This window comes from Leptodactylus fuscus, chromosome 1, assembly GCF_031893055.1.
Source record: "Leptodactylus fuscus isolate aLepFus1 chromosome 1, aLepFus1.hap2, whole genome shotgun sequence".
Classification (NCBI taxonomy): domain Eukaryota; kingdom Metazoa; phylum Chordata; class Amphibia; order Anura; family Leptodactylidae; genus Leptodactylus; species Leptodactylus fuscus.
The window spans coordinates 177,158,625-177,184,838 of NC_134265.1; the positions used below are offsets into that span (position 1 = coordinate 177,158,625).

A 26,214-nucleotide genomic window follows, 5' to 3' on the forward strand; every position below is an offset into this window, starting at 1 on the left:
CATACAGGCAGCGATGGAATGAGAGCAACAGGGTTAATGTATGTCTCTGTACCAGAAAAAACAGAGCTGCAATCCCTTAAAACATCCAATATTAAAATAATTAAAATGACTTCTGGACCTAAAGTAAAATGAAGGTGATAACTGAAGGTACATCTTAAGGGCAAAATTAGGCATAACATATAAAATAACCTCACCCACCAAGCAGTACTCTATGACTAAGGTGCACCTAAATATGAACTTCATGCTATGGTCAAACCAGTAGCCAAGTATCCTTACTAAAAAGTTAGGTATCCGCAAAACTGTTCTGAGGTGAACGTGTTTAATTGAAAAAGACAAGAGCCAATACAAGTTCATAAAACTGTTGGTGCAGCCATACTTTCCAGTAAATCACTGATGGTGTCAGCAAATAATTCTTGAGAGTTGTCAATAAGATTTTCTTGGGAGTCCATTAAAAAAGTAGGTGCGGGAGACATTGCATCCTGTTCTGGCTTGGAGTCTGGCAGATGCAATTCAGCCATGGCCACTTCCTCACAATGTGCTGGCTCGATTTTAGCTGGGCTACTGGTAGTTGGAAGAGTTGGCTCATTGGAGCTATCATCAAAATGTAAACCATCCAGTATGCCCGTGGCAGCATCCAAATGTCCATTGCTTGAAAATAAATCATAGTCTTTGGATGATGGGCCTGCAGGTTCTTCGCTTACTGGCTCAGTGATGTTTGCTGTGGTGGAGGTAGATGGGGACTGGCTGGGTGCTGACTGCACAGAGTCTTGATCATGATGTTTCTCAGACAAAGCAGTATTTGTGCCATTGGAAGAGGTTTCTGCTACAGCTGGCAGATCACTGTCACTATCAATTGTAATTATAATGGGAGAAGTGGCTGAAGAGTTGGCAGACTGTTCACGTCGGTGCTTCTTCTTGTGCTTCTTCTTCTTTTTCTTCTTGTGGCACCTTGAGCCTTCTAAGGCTTTCCCTTCATATACTATTTCAACACTAGGGCTTCGCGTTTTCTTCCTCCGCTTTGGTTCATTTGAAGATGTTTCAGTCAGATCATCCTTGTAGTGACCAGCATTTCCTTGCATAGCTTCCATTTCCCGGTTGCGGTCTTTTTCCTCTTGCCTCTCCAAATGGCGAGTTTTGTACTTCCTCTTCCCACTAGGTTTATCAGGTTGAAGACTTGCCCCAGATGTATTTGTTCGACTACACGAACGACTTCTTGAGCGATATCGATCACGGTGATGTGGTTTTGCAGAAGTGCTACCTTTTTTTCTTTTCAAATCTCTTCTTGTAGAGTAGGACTGTATGCGGTACTCTGGACTAGGAGAAGGTCTAGCATAATGACCCTTACCTCGCGCATGTTTTCTAAAGGATTGCTCATAGCCATCTCGGTCTCTGTTCCTGCTGTAGTAAGTGTATTCCCATTGATAAGTACTCCGATAGTTGTCTGCAATATAGTCATTGTCACTATCACGGCTCCTTGAACGTCCTCTGCTGAGGTTTCTACTTGTAGAGCGAGAACCGCCTCTTTCTCTTGAGCTTTCACTAGTCAATGATACAGTTTGACTTCGCCATGATGAGCTCCGGTCTCTAGACCTGGATCTCCGTTTTTCTCTCCAACTTCTGTGGCGTCTCTTGTCTGGAGATTTTTTATTCCTAGGGCTGTTTTTGCGGTGCTTTCGATTGTGACTCTCATAAGACCTATTTTGAGATGACCGGGAATAACAATCTGAGCTTTGCGACCGTGCCCTACGTCTTGAAGAGTCACTATTGCATGAACGCCCTTTATCTTTTCTAGAGCTATGGACATTTCTAGAAGAGGCTTCCTTTGGCTTGTGTTCTTTCTTTTTTTTTGAGTGAGATTTTTCTTTAGCTATATTAGGCTTACGGCTAAATTTCCAGGTATCTTTATTACTTGAGTGTGAAGACAAAGGAGATGATGACCTACTTGATCCACTACTGTCAATTAAAGTAAATGGCTTAATTTGAGGCTTTTTAGCTTCCTCAATCTTTACTTCACAAAGTGACCCTTCTGAATCAGAAGACAGTTCAACAAGTTCTGGGGTTCTTTCTGCCAGAGGTTTAACAAAGCCTACTATGACACAGTCATCTGAACACACAGTCTTGTCCGGTACATCTTCAGTAGCACTTTTGGCATCACTGGCAGTCTGTCTACTACTTGATGGCTGTTCATCTGAGAGGTTTGCAGTCCAAGATGCTGTCCTATCCACAGCGGTGTAAGAAGGTCCTGGCGTTTCATCATCCCAAGGAGCTTGTCCAACATCTAGAGAAGATGAAGGTACATCTGGCTCTCTAGTATTTACTTCATCAGGTGATATTGTAATTACAGAAGACTCCGATCGGCTCCCTTCCTCATATGAAGGAGCAGGACAATCATAGTTAGCATGATGATCATAAGCTTCAATATTGTAAGGACAACGTGCAAAATTGATGAATTCATGAATGAAATGATCAGTACGGTGAAGAAGGAAAGGTTGCAAATCCTCTGCAAACGCCTGGCTCTCCATGTCATACAATGTCACATTCCTCATGATGATGTGTTGTACAATGTTCACAAGAGAGCCATGGGAGCCAAACAATACAGTCAACTCCCGCTTCAACCAGGGCACTAACCGGTGAAGGCAGGCAGGATTTCTGCGGAAAAATTCAGCAGATATATCACGGTAGCGACCTCCATCTTGGATGTTTCGGACACGTAATCCAGCACGATAAAGTGCTCTCCTGAAGTTTATGAGTTCTTGCTCTTGAATCTGTCTCATAGTCCGTCCCTCAGCACTAGCTTGCCGTCTAGAGGCCAGCCTTCGCATCATCTGATTAATGTCACTACCCCTCTGGTGCGATGAAACATTTGAAATCCCCTCAAAAAGAACACCATTGTCTGGAGGTGAAAATGTCCTTCGAGAAGATGACCTTAATGATCGTAAGGATAAGTAATTGTCTCGTGTCATAGTGGTGCGATATCGAAACCTATGTCCATCAGGGCTGCCAAAAGAGCCATTTAATGTGGGCCTCAAGACATACTCTTTAAAATCATCTTCTGCCCGAACACTATGAAAAATAGAATTGAAAGGTTGTTTGCATAGCGGACATTCTGCTTTGTTCTTTGCCCATTCTTGGATGCAGCGAAAGCAAAATCTGTGCAGACATCGGTCCAGGTGGGAAACGTTATCAAACCGGTCCAAACATATTGGGCACTTTGAGTCAGGAGAGGCATCAGCTGGAGCTCCTTGGCTTTGCAATTTACTTGTACCCGCCTTTGGTGAAATGCCGCTGTCCACTGCAAAGTCCTCCGCTGATGTTGAAAGCATCTGTAAAAAAATATATATAAGTATAAAGTTTCTAATGAAGGTCTAACATAACTTTGCAATAGTGTTAGCTGTTTAATTAGGGGTACAATTTATTAAAAAATGTATTTAATATTCAAGATAGAGCGTTTGAAAATAAATCTATATCTTCTTCGCATCTGTTTAAACATTGTACTAAAACAGGTTCCACAAATTACAAAATGATCATGTGAAAAAGTATGCATATATCTATATATACCCATATTACATCAATCTATCTTACCACTAGGTGGCAGCAGCGTCCAAACACCTACAGCCAATGACTCATGCCCTTCAAGCCAAAACTGTCAACGTTTTCCTGATGACGTGAATGTAGTATCCGATTAAGGAATTCATTTATTCTACACTTCTAGGACAATATAAAGTTCTTAACTTACAACACTGAGTGAAATATTGCATTGTCATCATGACAAGTGCTGTAAAAGAGGGATGGTCATGCAAGCTTTAAAAGGGTGATGAACATATTGGTAATATACATAATTAATCTAACCTAATTTTAATAGGAAGCAGGCAGTAAAATTCTCCCTAGTAACCCTGTAAGGGGAAATCCGTACACATTTGTATTGCTACTGCGTACAGTTGTAGTATTTGCCAAAGGGGATTTTACACAATCTAGAAAAATGGTTTCACATTCTGAGCTTTCATATGCAGCCAAGATTGCCGTACTACATAGACAGTGAAATATCCGGAGATATCACTAGTAAAAAAAAAAGGTTTGGGAATTTGAGCCGGATATGCAACAGGTCTTGCTGGATATAAAACTAATTCCTGACTTTGTTTTTAACTAGGGATCTCTCAGTTTTAATTTTAGTTAGTAGGTCAATGGGACAGTGCTGCAGTACTAACACTCACAGCTAAAGTGTATGGTGAGTGAGAAGAGTGGCTCGCAGTACGGAAATAATGCCAGGAACTGCGCTCTCTAGGTACAGGTACATAACCAAACATCAACCAGCAGAACCAATGTGATTTTGTTCAATTACAATATCTGTGATGTCCTACCTGCCGCTTTGTTCTGATGAAACATGTCCAAATCAAAGCTATTATTATACCCTGGGGTCTCCTCATTTACACAAGAAAAAACACAGTCCACAGCTCACCATAAATCTTAAAGAGAATCAGCTAGACCAAGAGTGCACGAAAAAATACACCCCCGGCTGGGGTGGAACAATGCAAGAACCCAGTAGAAAAATATTCCTTCAGCACAAGAGGTCTATAGTAAAACTTGACTTATTGGAAAAATATAAAAAATAGGTACCAGACATAGGAAAAAAGATGTAGAAAAACTTACATGGAAGTTTTTCTACATCTTTTTTCCTATGTCTGGTACCTATTTTTTATATTTTTCCAATAAAAGTCAAGTTTTACTATAGACCTCTTGTGCTGAAGGAATATTTTTCTACTGGGTTCTCCTCATTTAGGTTATAACTAGCCAGATTGTATATGTCTCTAGAAAAAGCCCAATAAAATCCCCCTTTCCCTGCCCCTGGATACATCATGTAGTACATCTTCATACAGGTTATGTATACTCAGTTTCCCGTTTTCTTCACCAAAGCCATTTATTATATCTGTCCTACATAAACATGCCCGTGCCATGTAGTGCATGAATCATTTCCTTTAGGCTGCAGTCACACCAGCACTGGGTGAACATTTAGGTACGGACCCCATTATAGTCTATGATGTCTGCAGTTAACCACTTTTTAAGTGGATGAGGTCTCTGTTTTTTTCGGGTCTCCAAGCAGACGCAAAGCATGGAAACCCGAAAGCTAGTGTGAACCAAGTGTTAGGAGGAATGGCCAGGAAACACAGTTAAGTAAATGTAGTTGTCACTAGTGAAGCAGTCACATGCTCCTTAGTATGAACTACCCACTCTGGTAAAACTGCTTTCACTACAACCCTAAAATAATTATTAGAGTACTGAAAAGGGGTCCCACATCAAAGACCCTCCTGCCAGACCACCCTGTGAAGTTTCTCTATTTTAATTTCAAAATGTAAGTATGCTTTAAAAGTTAGCAGGTGGGGGACCCAGTGGGTATGCCAGTATGAACAGAGCCTAAGCTACACACCTATAAGAGCAGAAAGCATTTCTCATACTAAATGTGAGAAGATGGCATAAACAGGGGTCTTAGTGCTTTATAGGGTTATTCCCATCTCAGTAAATAGCTGCAGAGATGTCAACAACTGCTCCTTATCCAGATCTATATGGCCGGAACAAACAGCTGAGCCATGCAACTCTTTACTGTTCCTAGAGAGAAGAATAGGAGCTACACTGTTTCTGTAGCGTCACAGTTCCAGAAACAGTATAGCTAGATATGCTACGATACTTCTGTAGCTCCCATTCTCCTGTATGAAAGTTATGCCAATAGCCTAGAGAAGTGTTTTGTCCTTCCACTAGCAACTTGACCACTCATATAATACACTGTTAATTATTATTTATTATTATTATTTATTTATATAGCACCATTAATTCCATGGTGCTTTACATTTGGGGGTTACATACGATACACAGAATATACAGGTAGATATAATGCTAACAATGACCGACTGGCACAGTGGGGTAGAGGGGCCTGCCCACGAGGGCTTACAATCTATGAGGGAAGGGGGTAGAGACAGAAGGAGAGGGGGAGACTGTACAGATGGCAGTGCAATGATAGTGTTATTGGAGGTTGTAGGCCTTCCTGAATAGGTGAGTCTTCAGGGCCTTCTTGAAGCCTGTGATTGATCAGTCTTATGTGTCTTGGTAAGGAGTTCCAGAGTATGGGGGATGCACGGGAGAAATCTTGGAGACGGTTGTGTGAGGAGCGGATGAGGGCAGAGCGGAGTAGGAGGTCATTGGAGGATCTGAGGTCACGTGTGGGCAGGTAGCGGGAGATGAGGTCAGAGATATATGGAGGGGACAGGTTGTGGATGGCTTTGTATGTTAGCGTTAGTAGCTTGAACTCAATTCGCTGTGCTATAGGTAGCCAGTGGAGGGACTGGCAGAGGGGAGCAGCCGATGAAGATCGGGGTGTGAGGTGGATTAAGCGAGCAGCACAGTTTAAGGTGGACTGGAGGGGGGCGAGGGTGTTTGCTGGGAGTCCATGCAGAAGGGTGTTGCAGTAGTCTAGGCGGGAGATTATGAGGGCCTGGACAAGCATCTTGGTAGTTTCCTGGGTGAGGAAGGGGCGAATTCGGTGGATGTTCTTGAGCTGGAGGCGGCAGGAGGTGTTGAGGGCTTGAATATGTGGCTTGAAGGATAAGTCAGAGTCCAGGGTTACCCCAAGGCATCGGGCCTGTGGGACAGGGGTAAGAGGGGTTCCATTAACTTTGATAGATGGGTCAGGTGGAGGGGCCATACAGGAAGGGCTGAAGATGATAAACTCTGTTTTCTCCATGTTGAGTTTGAGAAAGCGGGAGGAGAGAAAGGAGGCTACGGCCGCTAAACAATCTGGAACTCTGGCCAGCAGGGAGGTAATGTCTGGTCCAGAGATGTAGATTTGGGTGTCATCGGCATAGCAGTGGTACTGAAAGCCATGAGATTCTATGAGTTGGCCCCGGCCAAGGGTGTAGATGGAGAACAGGAGGGGTCCTAGGACGGAGCCCTGGGGGACACCTGTTAATTTGTTCACATTAGCACTCTGTCTATTGATCTGCTCCAATATAAAAGCAGAACAACAGAGAAAAAAAAATACTTTTAATATGATGGATAACAAGGGGACCCAAAAGATCCTACTTATTATAATAGAATCCGCTGAGCTTCTACTCCAGTGTCGATCAATTTGCTATCTACAATTTTTTAACAAACCTACAATGGAGCCTCCAACGCAGATTTGAGCTGAGCCCAGAGGCATAGCTATAGTGGTCACCGTAGTTGCATTTGTGACCTAGGCCCTAAGCCAGGGGGCCACACATCATGCTATCAAGCCCACTGAATTGCATACATACCTCCTCTTCCTACACAGCAGTGATATAGTACCTGGCTGCTGTCTCCGCCACTATCCTCCTGGCTCCCCATCTCCTCTTTTTCAGCCTAGAGGATGTTGTGACTTTGTCTCCTACTCACAAAAGCACTTCTTAATGTTTTTGCGAATAGGAGTTGTAGTTAGGTGGCAAAGCGACTCCATTCACTTATACTAGTGAAGAAGTTTCAGAGCGACACGGTGACCCTTGGTCATATGATGAGAGTTATTACTAAAGTCACAGTGTAGCCTCAGACTAACTTCTGGTTGCATCACTGGGTCTCTTAAGAGACACATTGATGCAGCAACACAGTAGTGCCCCCGCGTGCACTCCACAAGCAACCAGGCCCCCCCACAAGTAATAAGAATCCCTCAACCATAGGTAAATAGTCCTATGACACCCCTCTACAGATAGTAGTTCCCCTATAGGTAATAGTGCACTGATAGTACTAACCCCCAGATGGATATTGGTGTCCCCATCAGGAAACAGGACCTCAATTGTAAAGGCTAAGGGCTAGTTCACACGGGGACATGGACGCTGATTTTGACAGCAGATTTCGCGGCCAAATCAGCGTCCATACAATGTATCCCTATGTGAACTGCTCGCTTTTTTTTTCTGCTAGCTCGCTAGCAGAAAAAGAAGCGACATGACCTATCTTTCGGGCGGAAGCCGCTCGCGCTGAGCCGCGGCTTCCGCCCAGCCGCAGCGCCCTCCATGTCGGCTCATTCATTTGAGCCGACAGCGGAGGTGAAAGTCACGACCGCGATGGTCGCGGCGGGAGCAGTTCACATAGTGTGGACATTGTATGGACGCTGATTTGGCCGCAAAATCTGCTGTCAAAATCAGCGTCCATGTCCCCGTGTGAACTAGCCCTTAGTTCACACGTGAAAAAAGCCTAGCTGATTTTGTCACTGATTTTTCAGTGTCGCTTTTTTTGGACACTGTTTTTTGCATTGGACGCTGTTTTTGACGCTTTTTCAGTCGCTGTTTTTTTGAAGCTTTTTTTTTTTTTTTTGCACTACAAAAAAGTACATGATAAAAAAAACGCTAGCGGTTTCAGTCGCTGTTTTTGCCGAAACAGCTACAAAAATAAGCGACCAAAAACCGCTAGCGCTAGTTTTTTCAGCGCCCCATAGACTCCAATTCATTTTTTCAGGCGTTAAACACCTGAAGAAAGGTCATGTCGCTTCTTTTTCTGCTAGCAATAAAAAAAGCTAGCAATTCACATAGGGCTACATTTTATGGAGGCTGATTTGGCCGCGAAATCAGCTGTCAAAATCAGCGTCCATGTCCCCGTGTGAACTAGCCCTTAACTCCCCCATAGATATGCTATATATACCTTTCATGGTGAAGCCCTGTCTACCACTATTTACTGAGAGCCTCAGCGGGTCTAGACAGGATTCCAGAGGTTTCCACTCACTGCCAGCAAGCAGAGAGGAAGTAGAAGACAAAGTATAGTATAAAGCTGTAGGGAAGCAATCTCAGAAGCAGCATGAACGGCGTCATGAGTCCGGGGACAACTAGTAGCTACTATATAGGGAATCGGCTGCTCAGGGAGCCAGTAGTACACACCATGCCCTCCATAGAGAGCTCAGCAGCTAGCACAGGATGTCACCTCCAGGAGAGATCTCTCTGTATCTATATGTAACAGCAGTGTATAGATAGTATATATGTGTATGATGGACCTACCGTGCTAGACGCCTCCTCTCTCCTCCCCGCTCTCCGCCGCTTGCTCCTCTTCTCCCTCATGATGAAGCTCTGTAGATATCCCTGCCACTCGGTCACATATCCACAGCTCTTCTATTGCATAAACCAGTCTCCACTCTCCACCCTCCAGGAAACAAACCGGGAGCACTGAGGATGCCGGGAGTCACAAGGAACTGCTCATTGCACTCAACGCCCTCTGCAGGCGGGAGGACTTCACCGCGTCTGGCAGGAATGAGTGCATGAGTTCCGTTTTGCTACGTCATGGCGCCGTGTGTCTGTGTTGCTATAGCATAAGAACGTCAACACTGAGCAGCCACAGCACGGAGAAACCAGCCGGGCACATGATTGTCGTCAGCCGCAGAGCTCTGGACTGGCTCCACTCACTGGTGAGCTGTATGGCCGGGAACGAGGATCTCATTGGTTATGGTTATCTTTGTGCACTAGTTTTATTAAAGGGGTTGCCGAAGGGACTATGCGGGGAGAAGAGATGCTGCACAGTCTTGGCTGTCCATATAGATGAGAGTCCCCACTGTCCAGTTCATTAGATTTGCACAGTAAGTCTCATTCCTCAGCCTCTGCTGCTAATGCTCTGATTCTTGGATGTGACTGACCCCACTCTACTCTATGGAGTATAGACCGGAGTCCCAGAGAGTCGGAGCAGGGAAGGCAATGCACATAGACTGTGTGGTCTGCAAATCTAAGGCCTGCTTCACATCTGCGTTTGGTATTCTGTTTGGGGAGTCCACTTGGGGACCTCAGAACGGAATGCCAAACGCTATAAAAAGTGATGAGCACTGAAAGCACATGGACCCCATAGACTATAATGGGTTCTGTCTGTTCCACGCGGTGTCCGCACGAATCATGCGAAGAGAAAAGTACTTCAACAACTACTTTCCTTTCTGCACGATTCGTGTGGACACCGCGCAGACCCCCCAAACGGAATACCGAACGCAGATATGAACCAGGCCTCATAAATTACAGTGTCAGGGGAGCTTTCTCTGTGTGAGCACACTAGTGTTTGTGGACTCTCCCATTCCGATTTCTGGTGGAAACTGGGCAGAAAACCGGTGGACCCCATTATAATCTATAGCGTCCATTAGTAGCCACTTTTTAGGCAGGTAAGGTTCCCATTTCTTGGGTCCTGAGCGGGCCTGAAGAATGGAAACCTAATCGCTAGTGTGAACCGAGGGTAAAGATGTTTATCCAGTGGAAGGAATACACTGTAAAAAACAAAAAAATGACACCTCACATAATCCCTTTAAGGCTGAGGCCCCACGTTGCGGAAACGTAGCTTTTTTTTGTTGCAGATTTTGCTGCGTTTTTTTTGAGGCAAAGCCAGGAGTGGATTGAGGATAAGGTAAAAGTATAAGAACTTCTTATATTTCCCATTCCTTTTGTAGCCATTCTAGACTTTGGCTCCAAAAACCGCAACAAAATAAGCTGCGTTTCCGCAACAGAAAGGGATGACTGAGAAGTGCAGAGTATATTAGGTGCACCAAATTCCAGACTATTTTCTCACTAGCTCCTATAATTGGTGGTGGGGGGCATTTCCCTTGTAAACTATACACCTGGGGTGTACCCTTAGTACAGGTGTGAATGCACCCTTAGGATAAGTTCACACTGAGTAAACGCCAGCTTATTTTGTAGAGTAAAATTACACTTGTAAATTTTGCTATCCCATTGACTTCAATGATATTTTTTACACGTGTAAAAATATGCTTGTAAAATGTCATTGAAGTCAATGGGAGTCTTATTTTTACACGTGTATTTTGCAAAAATACATGTGCATTTACACATTTATACATTCCTCTTCCTGATGTCTTAAAGGATGTGGCGATTTTGGGATTTTTCCTTGTATTCTGCAAACAATATTTATTTTTTTTTCTGTTCATGAAGTGTTAAGATTTGTTTTTGTTTTTTTTTTTGTGGCACAATTTTTGGTGTTAATTTAAAAAAAAATTCCAGCATTGTTTTTTTTTTTTTTTTTTTTTTTTTGTTACTATCTATGGATCTGGTTGAAGACTTGCTTTTTAAAAAAAAAATGCCATTCATCTGATAGCAGGTCGAGTGTTATACACCGCAGTACTTCAATATTAGAGTGTATAACTGCTGTCAGAAGCAGGATTGAGGCCAGGAGAAAAGAAGGTAGGGGGTCACTGATCAGTCCCCAGGCTGCCATAGGAACACCGCAGGCACCCCCCAGTAGTGGAAGTTGAATAGGTAGTAATAACTTATGGATATCCCTGTAAATTCAGCCATGAGAATTCCACTATGTACTTTACAGCTGACACCCACTTCCTATTGCATCCGCTAAATTTCATAGTTTAAAGAATACTAGTACAGCAAGGTGCATTAGTTAGCAACATCCTTTACTGTACTGTTACGGCATTGTGTGCAAGGGGTTAAAGGAGTGTTTTTGAGATTTTTTTAAAAACTGACCAATGAGTCCCTCTTTCAGCGACTCGGCTCTCCCACAACTCTAGGAGGGGCACCGAGGGGGTCTGCCAGCTATAAATGCATGTTAGGCCCAGCTAAAGACAGATATGTATAATATTAGCCGTACACTGTCATAGAGCTGAAAGAAGTTCAAGATATGCATCAGAAACAGAAAAATGTAATGTTTCACGTGATAAATTTACAAAACCTGTATTGGAACTACATCCACTCCATTTTATCAAATAAATAGCACTGTTTTTTAGGGGGAATGTGACAGAATCTTCTATGGGTTCTTTGATGGAAGCCTCAAAGACAGATGTGAACATAACCTAACATGAAATTTTAATGTAAACAATGGGGTCATTATGTGACAATTTTCTTTTCTTTCTAGATACTTCTCTGTATTGTGGTCATTTCATGGGGCTACGTCCTGTATGCCGCTAGACTGGCAGCACTATGGCAGTTGCAGCAAAAATATCCAAATCAAATTTTAACCTGACTCCACTTTTCGCTGGTTTCACTATCACTCTGTACTCAATCCAGGACAATTGTCCATCACATAGACTGGACAAGAAGACTGATAAGAAGAGAATTTTGTAGTAACAGCTATAAAATGAATGCCAGTTCTTACCATGATGGCCACAGAATGAAGATGTTCGTCCGAGACTGCTGAAATGGAAACTGCATCATTTTTCTCTAGAACTATATGTATTTGGTTTTTTTTTTCCTATTTTTAGTCCAAACTATTTCCTTAACCCATGATGGGTTTTTTAAGATTTATATTTTACACTCTAGCGGTGGCTGCACACATCAAGAATATTGATTAAACAGTCACTAAATTTTCAGACATCTTTGTCTTCTTTAATAAAGCTTATGGTTCTGTACCAAAATGTAATTAACTTATTTCAAAATGTTGCTGTTTTCTGTCTGAAAAAACAGTCCTGCCACTGGGTGTCTCCTCCTTTCTAATTTGCTGTTCACTCCCTAGGGCAAATTTGTCTGTTGAAACCAACAAGCTCAGAGCCTCTGCATGTCTCCACATAGAGGACTTTGCAGCTTCTGACCGCTAAGGCTAGATTCACATATGTGTTTTATACTGAAACTGGCAAAGAGAAAAATCCTCCATACAGGTGTGTTATTTTCACTCACCTTCCGTGGGCCTTGACTTATTATATTCTAGGGCAGGGGTGCTCACACTTCTTCAGCATGTGAGCTACTTCCTAAACTGACCAAGGCAAAAGATCTACTACCCACTTCTTGCGGGGGTGGGGCGGCGCCAGGCATGTGGGCGGGGCCGAGCGTGAGCGCAGGAGACAGCGGCGTTTTATGGCCGCCCAGGGATCCCCGGAGTGCTGCTTGTTCACAGCGCAGGCTGAGAGTTATCTCTGGACACTGGCAGGCTGGGGCAATCCCGCCTGCCAGTGTCCGGAGATGACTCTTAGCCTGCGCTGTGAACAAGCAGCACTCCGGCTCCCTCCATCCCTAAGAGCGGGGAGCGCGTCATCCCCCGGAGCTGCTGCTGCCCGGCCTGCAAGTGTCTGGAGTGCTTGTTCACAGCGCAGACTGAGAGTTGACTCTCAGCCTGCACTGTGAACAGGCAGACACCGGGGATCCCTGGCTGCATCCCGCGATCGACCCATACGTCCTTTGTGATCGACCGGTAGATCGCGATCGACGTATTGGGCACCCCTGTTCTAGGGTCTTAAGAATTCCCAGAATATAATAGTGTTTCAGGTGTAAAAGGAAAACTATTGCAAACAGATGGGCAATCCATTTGCAGGTGTTATACACACCAGAATAGTTATGGATCTGTTTAAAAAAAAACAAAAAAAAAAAAACCGGAAAAGCATGAAAAGTTACACTTCTCTGCCTGTCAAAAAAGCAGATGCGGTTGGATAGTTGATTGAGTTAAAAGCTGCAGATTATTTTTTAAAACACAATAGAATCTGTGTCAATTGAAAGATACATTTTTAGAAAATCAAAACCGCTATAAAAAAAAAAAAAAAACGTATCTGTCAGACGGGATGCATAAACATGATGTGAATGCTCCCTATTTCTTAGTACTGCTTGGATTATTGCTGATGGGATGTTAGCCACAGACAGCAAGAAACTTTCCTGTCTGTACTCAGATTTCTCTTTTTATTTGTGTTGGGGAATTTTTTCTTAGCTGCAACATAACCTCATTTTCTTATTTTCATATTATGTTCATGTGGGCTTTTCTCAGCTATCCTATATACTCACGTATAACCCGGCCCGAATATAAGCAGAGGCCCCTAATTTTACCACAAAAAAACTGGCAAAAACTTATTGACTTGAGTATAAGCCTGGGGGCTTAATAAAATGACATTAACTGAGTGGGTTACTGATATGTGATGGGAATATTTGATGTGCTTAACCCCATGGCGTTTGGCCGCTTATACGGAAACCTATGGCGGGGAGGTATGATTGAATACTACTCACTCATCTCTAGCTGTCACAGACTGTTTCTGTGTCCATTCCCATTGACACTAATGTAAACAACATGACAGCCGCTAGCTTCGCGTCATGTTTGATTACTTTTGTAACGGAAGATATAGTTGTACATGCAGGACTTTATCTTCTGTTTACAAAAGTAAACAAACACGACGGAATATAGCTTCCTTCTACCTTCTCTCCTTCTGACTACTAAGCCACAAGCATTCCCTTAAAAGAGAACCTTTCATGTCCTCAGGCACATGCAGTTTTATATACCGCTAGAAAGCCAACAATGCACTGAATTCAGCGCACTGTCGGCTTTCTCGTTATGTGCCCTGGGGCAAGAAATATTGGTGCTGTTACCGTTGTCTGCCCACTGTCAGAAGGGCGTCCCTGACAGTGGGCAAAACAGTAATGGCACTGATATTGCCTGGAGCATATAACAGGAAAGCTACACTGTAAGCTTTCTAGCAGTATATGTGGCTGTTTACGTGAAAAGGGCCCAGATCGTCGATACTAATTATAGAGAAAATAGTCCAAAACATATTTGGGTAAAAAAATCACAATTTTGTTTTATGCAAAAATTTTATTTAAAAATATGTCAATTGTGCTTTCAATAAAAAATTTTTTTGCTGTTTCGGACAATGTTACACCATAACCGTTACAATGATACCAAGAACTCCATATCGACAATGTGGGCCCTTTTCACATAAACAGCCACATATAAATGCCCGAGGACATGAAAGTCCTCTTTAGGCAAATGGGGTATAAGATATCAAACATCTGTAGCATACTTTTGCTACTTTGCATACTTTTGCATACCTTTTGCTACTGTCTGCAGATACCTGAGGTTCACTGAGCCAAGCCTGCTGAGAGACTCTGGCGCATGCACACTGTATAATAAAGCAGAGGTCAGTACATCTCACTTCACTGTGCATGCACTGCACACAGAGTGCATGTGCAGGGAAACAGGGCGAGATTGCTTCTCTGCATCCAATGTGCATGTACCAGAGTCCCTCAGCAGATTTAAGCCCAGGCCTGTAAAGACTTTGATTTCTTCAGATAGTGGCAGCAGTATGTTATGGAGGCTTAGGACCCTAAACCCCAGCTGCTTAATGGCATGCTGAAATTTTAGTGGTCCCAGCTCAGCCGAAAGATTCCCTTTACCATGACACGTTAGTGATGTGACTTTGGGCTCGCTACACAGTACATATGTACTTACTAGAGATGAGCAGTTTCGAATAGCACGCACCCATAGGAATGAATGGACGCAGCCGGCAGGGGGTTAAGCGGCAGGATGCCCCGTCTGCGTGCCGGCCGGCTCTATTCATTGCTACGGGTGCGTGCTATTGGAAACTGCCATTTCGACTAGTACTCGCCCTTAGATAGGAAGTCTTTCAATAGAAGCTTCTTACCTCATGTTTTCATTGTCCAAAACCAGTGTCTTTTGAAATTTTTCATTACCTGAGGTTGACTTTGGGCTGCAGACACTTCTGAGGCATGTTTAAAAGTTAGTAACCGTTTATACTAAATAGACAGAGCCATTTCAACAAACTTTGCATAAAGGAGTAGTCCATAGGGTATTATCTGATTAAAGAGGACCTTTCACCACTTTTGGGCACAGGCAGTTCTATATACTGCCAGAAAGCTGACAGTGCGCTGAATTCAGCGCACTGTCGGCTTTCCCGATCTGTGCCCGGTGTGAAGAGCTTACGTACCGTAGCTCTTCTTTGGTCAGAAGGGCGTTTCTGACCATTAGCCAGGAACGTCCCTCTGCCTCGCGGCGCCTATCGCGCTGTGCTGTGGAGCGGGGATGAACGCCCCCTCCCTCTGCTCACACAGCTTGTCCGTAGACGAGCATTATCAGGGAGGGAGGGGGCGTTCCTCCCCGCTCCACAGCACAGCGCGATAGGCGCCGCGAGGCAGAAGGACGTCTCTGGCTAATGGTCAGAAACACCCTTCTGACTGTAAAGCGCTACGGTACCGGGACCGATAGCGCTTTACACCGGACACGGATCGGGAAAGCCGACAGTGCGCTGAATTCAGCGCACTGTCAGCTTTCTGGCAGTATATAACACTGCCTGTGCCCAGATATGGTGAAAGGTCCTCTTTAACAGTTTTGGCAGGAACCAAATAGTATACCATAGTATATGTTGTTAAGTAAAACAAAGCAAATATATTAGAATCATGTTTGCTCCAGAATGTACAGGATCATTATATGCATGTCAGATTCTGACACTATCGTGAACCTATTTATCTTTGCTGCCGGGTTAACCCCTTCCCGCCGATGGCATTTTTTGATTTTCGTTTTTGACTCCCCTCCTTCTAAACCCCATAACTTTTTTATTTCTCCGCTCCCAGAGCCATATGAGGTCTTAATTTTTGCGGGACAATTTTTTCTTCATGATGCCACCATTAATTATTCTATATAATGTACTGGGAAGCAGGAAAAAAATTCAGAATGGGGTGGATTTGAAGAAAAAATGCATTTCTGCGACTTTCTTACGGGCTTTGGTTTTACGGCGTTCACTGTGCAGCCAAAATGACATGTCCCCTATATTCTGTGTTTCGGTACGGTTCCAGGGATACCAAATTTATATGGTTTTATTTACATTTTGACCCCTAAAAAAAATTCCAAAACGGTGTTAAAAATTTTTTTTTCTAAAAGTCGCCATATTCCGACGGCCGTAACTTTTTTTATACATAGGTGTACGGGGATGCATAGGGCGTCTTTTTTTGCGGGGCCGGGTGTACTTTTTATTTCTACCATTTTTGGGAAATGTTATTGCTTTGATCACTTTTTATTCAAATTTTTATCAGAATTAAAACAGTGAAAAAACGGCTGTTTGGCACTTTTGACTATTTTTCCTGCTACGGCGTTTACCGAACAGGAAAAATATTTGTATAGATTTGTAGAGCGGGCGATTTCGGACGTGGGGATACCTAACATGTATATGTTTCACAGTTTTTAACTACTTTTATATTTGTTCTAGGGAAAGGGGGGTGATTTGAACTTTTAATACTTTTTATATTTTTTTTTACTTTTTTTATTTTTTTTTTGCATTTATTAGACCCCCTAGGGGTGTTGAACCCCAGGGGGTCTGATCACTAATGCAATGCATTACAATGCTAATGCATTGCAATGCATTGCAAAAAAATCATCATCTCTTTTGCAGGCTGTATACACCAGCCTGCAAAAGAGAGAATTTGCAGACCGGCTGGGAGCCTTTAACAAGGCTCCCGGCTGTCATGGCAACGTGACGTCGGCCCTGGAGCATGCTCCAGGAGCCGGCGATCCCTGCCAAAATGGCGGCGCCCATGCGCCGCCGGGAAAATGGCGCCTCCGGCGCCTTTGACAGCAGCGCCGGAGGGGGTTAATGCCTCCGATCAGTCCGGGGACCGATCGGAGGCATGAGAGCCGGTTGTCTACTGCTTAAAGCAGTAGACACCCGGCGGCTATGACGGCCGCCCGGCTCCGGGCGGTCGCCATAGTTACAGACCTGACACGCGCCGTACTATTACGGCGCATGTCGGGAAGGGGTTAATTGAGATTACAGGTAAATATCCAAATAGAAACTTTCACGTAAAAATGATGATATACCACATGTCAAAAATAGAACACATAACTGGCTCAGACAATATCATTGTGCACTTTAACCACTTTTTCTCATGTCATCTTGACCTCTGACATAACTCCCTTAATTTTTCCCTTTAGGCTTGCGCCCTACATGGCGTAAATGCCGCAACGTTTTAAAGGTCCTACAAAGTGGATGGGATTTTAGTGAATCCCATCTACACATTGCAGAATAATAGTCGCAGTGGAATTGCTGTGATTTCCAAAATCGCTGCTTTTTTGAAAATCATAGCATGTCAATTACACCTACAAAAATGCTGGCGGTTTCTCCATAAGAATAACGGAAGTAGAAATTCTGTGGACTTTGACATTCTGGGAACATACGGACAGAACATACGGACAGAAAAGTACTTCACGATCTACTCTCATGTCCGCATGACTCGTGTGGAAAGCACAGGGACCCCATTATAGTCTATGGGGTCTGTGTGCTTTCACTGCTCACCAATGCGTTTGGTATTCTGTTCGGGGGTCCCCATGCTGATTTCCCAAACGGATTACCGCATGCAGATGTGAACCAGGCCTTAGTCTGCTTATATGTTGTGCCTCATGTTCTGTTAAGCTGGAGTTCATGTATCTGCCAGTCGGGGTGGTGGAGTTAGATAAAACACCGACTCCAACTTGAACCTCTCAAATGATTGTGATGGGAATACATAAGTGTAACAAATCATAAAGAGAAAGAGGTTTCGATACCCTGAGGCAGAACTGCCTTGATTCCTGGCATTGTGAACATGACAGTGTGTAATTTGCGGTCCAGAAAATACAGCTCAATGTTCAGTTTTTGCAGTCAGGGCTCGTTCACATCTGCACCCGCTCTCCGTTCTGCAGGTTTCCGTTTCCTGCACAAAACAGAGGCAGGAGACAGAAACCTGCAGGACTCTCTCACCCATTCATTTGAATGGGTTTGAAAGATGTCCGGCCGTGAGTGGTGGTGAGCGTTTTATGCTATTCACCGCGAAACCGGGTTTTTTAATCCAGACACAGAGTCAGACATGCAGTACTCTGTGTCCGTTTTTAAAAAAAAAAAAACTGTTTCGCGACGGAGAGCATAAAACGCTCACGGCCGGACCTGGTCTGTGGTTTCCGTCTTCTTGCATGCAGAAGACAGACACCACAGAACGGAGACCTGAACGCAGGTGTGAACCTAGCGTCAGTGTGTCTTCAGCAATAGTGCCGTATGTCCACAAAAAAGGTCAGTATTACAATAGTGTGTCCTCCATATTTGCAGATCCGCAAAAAACAAAACAAAAAAACTTGTGGGTGGCTAGGTTATTGTTACGGAAATTCAGATATCACACAGATTACATCTGTGTGGTGTCCATTATTTTCTTTGTCCTATAGGCTTCTATGGACTATCCTGTGCCGCAAACACTGAGCAGAGTACACCTCGTGTCCCGCACATGGGCCTATGTACACTACAGTGTTTTCCATGGGTCCACTGAAATGTGTCGGTCAGTGTGCTCTCCAGGATAATAACAGGATAGCACACGGTCATGTGCATAAAGCCTAACACCAGACAAAATCAGGACCAGAAGAGAGAAGCTTCTTATGAGAATCTTTTACAACTGGCCAAGAAAAGGAAAAAAGCTCTGGAAGAAATGGTTTGATGATGATTGATAAAACATTCACAGTACTGTGCAAAAGTTTTAAACTAGCTAAAATGCTCTCAAAAATAGAAGTATTAATAAATTTGATTAAAAAAAAAGCCTAAGTGAATGAACAAATGAGAAATCTAAATGACATAAATATTTGGTGTGGCTAGCCTTTAGAGGAGGAGTCCTAGATGTGATGAGATGGCCTCCATAGAGCCCTGACCTCATCATCATCAAGTCTGTCTGGGATTACATAAAGACACAGAAGGATTTGAGTATGCTTACGTCCACAGAAGATTTGTGGTTAGTTCTCCATGATGTATGAAACAACCTCCCTGCCAAGTTCCTTCAAAAACTGATGCTGAAGGCAAAGGCTGATCACACCAAATATTAATGATTTACATTTCTCTTTTGTTCATTCACTGTTCCACTTTTTTTGTTTTACGCCCTAGCACGGTTTAAAATAACAGGCACTATATAATCCCTTGTCCGTTCAAGTGGGGATTGTTTTGGTTCTCAGTCTTCCTGACTTTTGGCCGACACAGGAGCACATCAATCAATAAAAGCTCTGATCAAACAGAGCATCAGCCAAATTGATTTAGTAACACAGTGGACCACTAGAATTGTACACCAGCGTTTGGTGCAGTATCCACACAGAACATGTCATGCATGATATTCATCTACTAGGCTCACACTAGTGGTGGATGTCATTGTTCTGATCCATCAGAGGGCCAGAACAACAAACCACTAAATCTATGTACATGAGCTGAGCCCATAGACTATAATAGGGTCTATCAGGAGTCCATTCTTTTTCATTGAAAGCATCAGACAAAACTGAAATCGTCCATCGATTTTTGCCAGACACTGCTAAGAGAGACTCCAGAGGAGATGTGAAAATAGCCATTTGTTGTATGACCCATTACACAAGCCAAATTATAAAATGATTTACCAGATAAGCTATAAAAATGGTAATATTATACCGTATATTTAAATATAAACTATACAGTTGTGTCCTATAAAAAGAGTGAAATAAACCTCTCGAATACAACTGGAATCTTTTATTTTATGATAATATTAAAGATCTGTTTACAAGTGTCTTTGAATAAGACTATTACAAGTGTTATAGCGCCCATTTAGTGGTGATGACCACCAGCTTCCTTAAGGGGTGGGACAACCTGCCCAGTTTCTTGGATGACGTCACCCTGAAACAGATAGAAGTCACACAGATGAAATGAAAAGTCATTTATAAGTAGATTTTCCTCTCATACATTAAACTCACAAAGCAAAAGAAGAACCAGAACATGCGATAGAGTACACAACTTCAGATGAAAGTTATTTGTCATGTTAGATTAGACATCAGTTAATGTTTCTTCGTATGGATCAAAATTTATAACCTTTTGGCCCTAAAGCTCTTGGAAGCTGTATGAACTGTCTATATTAGTGACATATTTAGATTAGGGTCCGAGACAGAGAGTTGAAGCAGATGAGCAGTTTCTGCACGCACAAGCTAAGTCCACCAGACGTGGAGTCAAGTTTATGCTCTGGGTAACCAACAAGGAAGTCCAGAAAAAGGAATCCCCTCTATCATATACTGTAAATATGCCCTGATTCTGGGATTTACTACACCTGGCACAATATGTGCTGAGAGCTTTTCACCCTCAACGGTAATGACAGACAAGATAGCAAACCGTTACAAAAGAAAAATTCTTACACTGTAAATGCTCAGCTTTGGAGTATATTCTCTGTAGTGAGTAAATATTCTATCACATCAACAAATCCTTTCATTTTCTTTACGTTGTTTTCATGTATTAATTTCGTAGCTACAGATCTTATTAGGGCTAGTTCACACGGGGCGGATTTTGACAGCGGAATCCACGTCATAATCCTCCTCCATACAATGATAGTGTATGTAGAGGGGTTGCTTTTTTTTTTTTTCGCTAGCGTTTTTTTACGTTAGGCGAAAAAAGAAGCAACGTGACCTTTCTTCAGCGTTTTCCATCTGAAGAAAGCAATAGAAGTGAAGGGGAAGAATATCACTTTACAGAGGACTTGTCATTACTTGTAATGCATTCCCAATTTAATAAACAGTCTGGAGTATATTATCTCATGATTCTAAGTGCCACTTCTCTGTTATTCCTCACGGATATTTCTAAAGAAATTGCCAACTTCATGCCATAATTTCCCTTGTCAATGGGGTGTGTCCCTACACAGCTTGACCCTGTCAACTGATAACACTGAGTTGTCAGTTTATATATACATTTCTAGGAGGAATAACAGAGGAACAGCACAATGCAGAATAATTTTATGGGAAATGCAAGGTATTTATAAAACTGGAATATCAGATTTTCTTACAGATTCTCTTTAAATTATTCACAACCTAAAAGTCAAAACCAATATATGAACTGAATACTTGTGCTGAGTACTTATATGGGCTCGTTCACATCTGCGCCCAGTCTCCGTTCTGCAGGTTTCCGTTTCCTGCACAAAAAAGAGGCAGGAGACGGAAACCTGCCAACATGTTTCAAGCCAATTCATTTGAATGGGTTTGAAAGATGTCCGGCCGTGAGCGGCGGTGAGCGTTTTATGCTCTCTGCCACAAAACCATTTTTTTTAAATCGGACACAGTGTTGGACAAGCAGTACTCTGTGTCCAATTTAAAAAAAAAAAGTTTTTGCGGCGGAGAGCATAAAATGCTCACGGCCGGACCCAGTCTGACAGGTTTCCATCTTCTGCATGCAGAAGACGGAAACCACAGAACGGACTGCCGAACGCTGGTGTGAACCTAGCGTATGGCAAACACATCATAGCGTCAATAAGCTGATTTTCATCTACACAATGCAGGTAAAGTAGTACTGAATAATACCATCTATCTATGCAAACAAGCACACAATGTACAGATTAAAGGAGGGATTCACTTTTATTCCATGATCTTTATTGCGGCAGGGACACTCACGGGGTATCAAATTTTTACTGCCCCTCCCACCTTCCCTTCCGTCGGGAGCAATGCGGCCGAGGTATTCGATCGAGCATATTTGCTCATCTCTAGTAAGCACCTAAATAATGAATGTGTATTACAAAATGTTTGCTTTGATCACAATAAAGCTCATGGAATAAAAGTGAACCCCTTCTTTAATTTGCACATTGTGTGCTTGTTTGCATAGATACACGTGTTAGAATAAGAGACAGATCTGATGGAATAGAATACTCACAGGGTACAACCGAGGCTTCTGATAAACAACACCATATGGAGTGGTCTGAAACAAACCAGCATGAAACCAGTTAAAATGATAGGTTTTATATAGCTAAACATATATTATATAGACACACAAACATACATAATTTATATACTCTATGAAAGTAAAAGCCTATACTTTATTTTCTTAAAAAAAAAAAAGCTTCTTCACAAATATGATGATTTCATCCGTAGATATTTTTGCACATGTATAATATAAGACTGCTGCAGTCACATTGTGTTTACTTGCTTTATGACAATAGAGTTCAGGTTATTTCATTCTCCTTCCCATTACTTAAACTGTGCCTGTTATTTCAGGCGACTCCTCAGAATAAGCTGTACACATGATGAATAACACGATTTCTCGCCATTATATGACTTGCATTTTGCATTTTTAGCAGTTTTGCACTCAGCCTCTAATTTTGTGTTCTCTTTATTTAAGGCAAAGGCCCCACGTATCGTCCCGCAGGGGGAAAAAAAAAAACGCTGCAGGAAAAATGGCCGCAGCAGTGCATTGTGGTTTTTCCTGCAGAGCTTTTAAAAGGAAGTTTGCACAGGTTTCCTGAGTTTTTGCCTTGTGGGGCCCTGGCCTAAACCTGTATCATAAAAAGATGAAGCAGTATATTAAAACATTACAGTCTTCTCGCGGCTCATTTAAAGTGGACTGGGGAAATATGAAAAACTATTCTGTTGGCAGATGAATCAAAATATGAAATTCTTCATGGAAACCATGGATACTGTGTCTTGCAAACTCAAAAGGAGTTCAAAAGCCTGCCACTATGACGGTATGGAGCTGCATTACTGCTTATGGTATGGCCAGCTTACACATCTCAACGGACTATCAATGCTGAACAGTTTATAGAGGTTTTAGAACAGCATGTTCCCGTCTGACATATGAAAGGGAAGGCTCTGCATATTTCAGTAAGACAACGCTAAGGCACATGCTGCACCCATCACAGCAGTCACAGTAGCCAAACATGCCCATCTACAGTCCAGACCTTTTACCAACAGGAAACCTCTAGTACGTTATGAACAAAAAATTTGGTAAAGAGGACTCAGGACTGTTGAGCAGCTAGAATCCTACATCAGGCAAGACAACATGGAACAACGTTCCAGTTCCAAACTTCAGCAACTGGTCTCTCTTCTCAGATATTTAGAAACTGACGTAAAAAGAAGAGGCGATGCTACACAACGGTAGACATGTCTCAACTTTTTTGAGATGTGTTGCTGTCATCAATTTTTAAATGAGTTTATTTTTTCAAATTAAATAGAAAAATGTCTCAGCTTCTGATATGTGTTCTATGTGTTACATAAAATAAAATATATGGTTAAATGTGTTCTATATAAAATATGGTTACGAGAGTTCAAAATCATTGCATTCTTATTTCCATTACATTTTACAATGTGTCCCAGTTTTTGGAATTGGGGTTGTAAATAAACTCACATATGGACAGCAAGTGGTTTTATTTCACCATTTAGTGTAATTTCCACATTACTTATTCCTATTGTCTCCAATGGAGCACGTTTAGGGCTGGACAATCTCTGCCTAAATATAAAATACCACTGTTATTCAACATTATGGGCAAAACTCTACTGTCATATTTCAGCTCAAAAGACTTAAAAAAGTTCAGTTGGCTAACATAGGATGCAGGAGCCAGATCCATGCAGCTTTCCTTGTCCACTACCCAATTGGTGACTACAGTGAAGAAACTGGTGTTCATATTTGTAGTTGGAGGAGATAGGCCGGGTTCACATCTGCGTTCAGGGATTCCTTTCCTCTTTATGCATGAAAAATTCATTTTTTGCTTGGAAACTGAATGGAATCCACACGGACCCCATTATAATCTATGTGGGTTCACCGGTTTCCTAAGATAACCGCTTTTTTAATGTGAATTAGGTTTCCGTTCGGTGGGCAGATTCCCAAGTGGACTCCCCAAACGCAGATATTAACCTAGCCATAGCCTGTGCGGATATACGAGACTCCGGGGCAGGAGTCTGATATCTTGGAATTAATTTGACTAATCACACAGCTCTAAGCATTCTGCATATAGAAAATACTACATGCAAAGAGAGATACAGCTATAAGAGAGTATAAACAATTCCACTACTTCACACTGGCTCTGTACTATTTTATATACAAAGAATACTGCTCTTGAATATTCCTGTGTGAACGAGGTCCTATCTTACACAGTGCTGAAAAGCACATTACCTCCATGTGGTACTTCACAAAGTAGTGAACAATCCAGGCTGGTATCAGAAGTTTTGTGACTGCCTGTACACCAAGGTTATATGTCCGGAAAGTCTGGGAACAGAAAAAAGACACAATTACATGGGGTATTACAGGGTGCCCAATACCATGATGGTGTGCCATGAAGGCATTGCCACAAATGACTACTTTACAATTACTATGGTGGGCATCTAATAAGATGATGCCAGAGAACTTCCCACCCCCTAGCACCTGCAGAGCTTGGCAGTGCTCAGTCATCCCTCAGCCTGCAGCTCTCTGCCCCCTCTGCTCCCAATCTCACGTACGTATTTCCTCCACAGGGAGTTCTTCTGTAGAAAGTTAGCCCAGAAGCGGTCCACGGCATTGAGCTTCTTCTCGGGCAGAACTGGCTCCCGTGGGCTCAGTTCCTGATCCTTCAGCCATTTCCTACGCAGAGCTCTCAGCTGCTGCTGCCGGAGCTGCTGGTCTGCTGGACTGACCGACATGTCTATTACCCACCCTGACACCCCAAATCCAGTGCCCTCTCGTGCTATGACACTTCTCTGTCTTCCAGAGGGCACTCAGCGATTCGGCGCACAACAATGACGTCGCGGACATACAAACTGTGCGACGGCTCCCTCTGCTGTTGGTTAGTAGGTATTACTGTGCTGTAATGGTGATACCGTGGTACAGTGGGATTCAGCAAAGCTGGAAAAAAGATTTCTGCCAGCAATGTCAAAGAAAATGTTATTTTAAAGTAAATTGAAGATTGAAAAATTGTTTCAATCAACCCTTGGTCAAAGATTCCTTAGCAAAGTAGGGTTCAATCCAATTCAATCTAGGTATAATTCACATGCTGCGATTTCCAGAACCGCAACTGTGTTGGAAATCGCAGTGTCTCCGCTGTGCATATTTTACTGCAAAATGTGGATGGGAGCCCACATGGTGAAAAAAAAACACGGCGTTCTTTAACATCCCATCTACACATTGCAGAAAAATACGTGCAGCAGATGCAATGCAGTTTCCAAAACCGTTGCAGTTTTGGAAATTGCAGCATGTCACTTATACCTGTGGAAATGCTTGTGGTTTATATATAGGTGTATTGAAAACAGAAAGTCCACAGAGTCAGTAGGCCCGGCCCGGGGCAGCCACCCTCCCCCTTTTTAAAGCTAAGGCCCCACATTAAGGGAGCAGCTTTTTTGTTGTTGCAGATTTTGCTTCATTTTTTGAGTCAAAGCCAGGAGTGGATTGAGTAGAAGGTAGAAATATAAGTACTGCCTATATTTTCCCCATTCCCTTTGTAGCCATTCTTGGCTATGGCTCAAAAATCCGCAACAAAAAATTTGTGTTTCTACAACACGGGGCCTGAAATTCAGGCTAAGGCTGAGGCTCCACATTGTGGAAAAGCTGTGTTTTTTGTCACAGATTTTGCTGTTTTTTTGTGTTTTTTTTAAGCTACATCTACACTCACCGGCCACTTTATTAGGTACACCTGTCCAACTGCTCGTTAACACTTAATTTCTAATCAGCCAATCACATGGCGGCAACTCAGTGCATTTTAGGCATGTAGACATGGTCAAGACAATCTCCTGCAGTTCAAACCGAGCATCAGTATGGGGAAGAAAGGTGATTTGAGTGCCTTTGAACGTGGCATGGTTGTT

The 26,214-nt window shown here is 42.8% G+C and overlaps 3 protein-coding genes across 3 annotated transcripts; 1 reads left to right on the top strand and 2 right to left on the bottom strand.

Annotated features, from left to right (window-relative positions):
• Positions 1-9,125, bottom strand: TOPORS (TOP1 binding arginine/serine rich protein, E3 ubiquitin ligase). Its single transcript, XM_075279970.1, has 2 exons — positions 8,985-9,125; positions 1-3,323 (listed from the first exon to the last, which is right to left on the bottom strand). Exons 1-2 carry the CDS (start codon positions 9,042-9,044, stop codon positions 351-353), a joined length of 3,033 nt encoding a protein of 1,010 aa, XP_075136071.1. The 5' UTR covers positions 9,045-9,125; the 3' UTR covers positions 1-350.
• Positions 9,126-9,281: 156 nt separating this feature from the next.
• Positions 9,282-12,278, top strand: SMIM27 (small integral membrane protein 27). The gene is made up of 2 exons (XM_075263820.1): positions 9,282-9,388; positions 11,830-12,278. The coding sequence occupies exons 1-2, from the start codon at positions 9,344-9,346 to the stop codon at positions 11,935-11,937; spliced, it is 153 nt and encodes a 50-aa protein (XP_075119921.1). The 5' UTR covers positions 9,282-9,343; the 3' UTR covers positions 11,938-12,278.
• A 7,880-nt stretch (positions 12,279-20,158) lies between these two features.
• Positions 20,159-25,156, bottom strand: NDUFB6 (NADH:ubiquinone oxidoreductase subunit B6). Its single transcript, XM_075263833.1, has 4 exons — positions 24,880-25,156; positions 24,557-24,649; positions 22,325-22,369; positions 20,159-20,317 (listed from the first exon to the last, which is right to left on the bottom strand). Exons 1-4 carry the CDS (start codon positions 25,057-25,059, stop codon positions 20,249-20,251), a joined length of 387 nt encoding a protein of 128 aa, XP_075119934.1. The 5' UTR covers positions 25,060-25,156; the 3' UTR covers positions 20,159-20,248.
• Positions 25,157-26,214: the final 1,058 nt, after the last annotated feature.

Bases quoted from the DNA above. Each gene is read 5' to 3' on its own strand.
- TOPORS (XM_075279970.1), bottom strand. From the start codon at position 9,044: ATGAGGGAGAAGAGGAGCAAGCGGCGGAGAGCGGGGAGGAGAGAGGAG. The intron at 3,324-8,984 runs GTAGGTCCATCA...ATTTTTTTACAG, and splicing joins GAGAGGAGGCGTCTAGCACG to ATGCTTTCAACATCAGCGGA.
- NDUFB6 (XM_075263833.1), bottom strand. From the start codon at position 25,059: ATGTCGGTCAGTCCAGCAGACCAGCAGCTCCGGCAGCAGCAGCTGAGA. The intron at 24,650-24,879 runs GTACGTGAGATT...TTCTGTTCCCAG, and splicing joins ACTCCCTGTGGAGGAAATAC to ACTTTCCGGACATATAACCT. The intron at 22,370-24,556 runs GTAATGTGCTTT...GGTTTGTTTCAG, and splicing joins TTGTGAAGTACCACATGGAG to ACCACTCCATATGGTGTTGT.
- SMIM27 (XM_075263820.1), top strand. From the start codon at position 9,344: ATGATTGTCGTCAGCCGCAGAGCTCTGGACTGGCTCCACTCACTG. The intron at 9,389-11,829 runs GTGAGCTGTATG...TTTTCTTTCTAG, and splicing joins TGGACTGGCTCCACTCACTG to ATACTTCTCTGTATTGTGGT.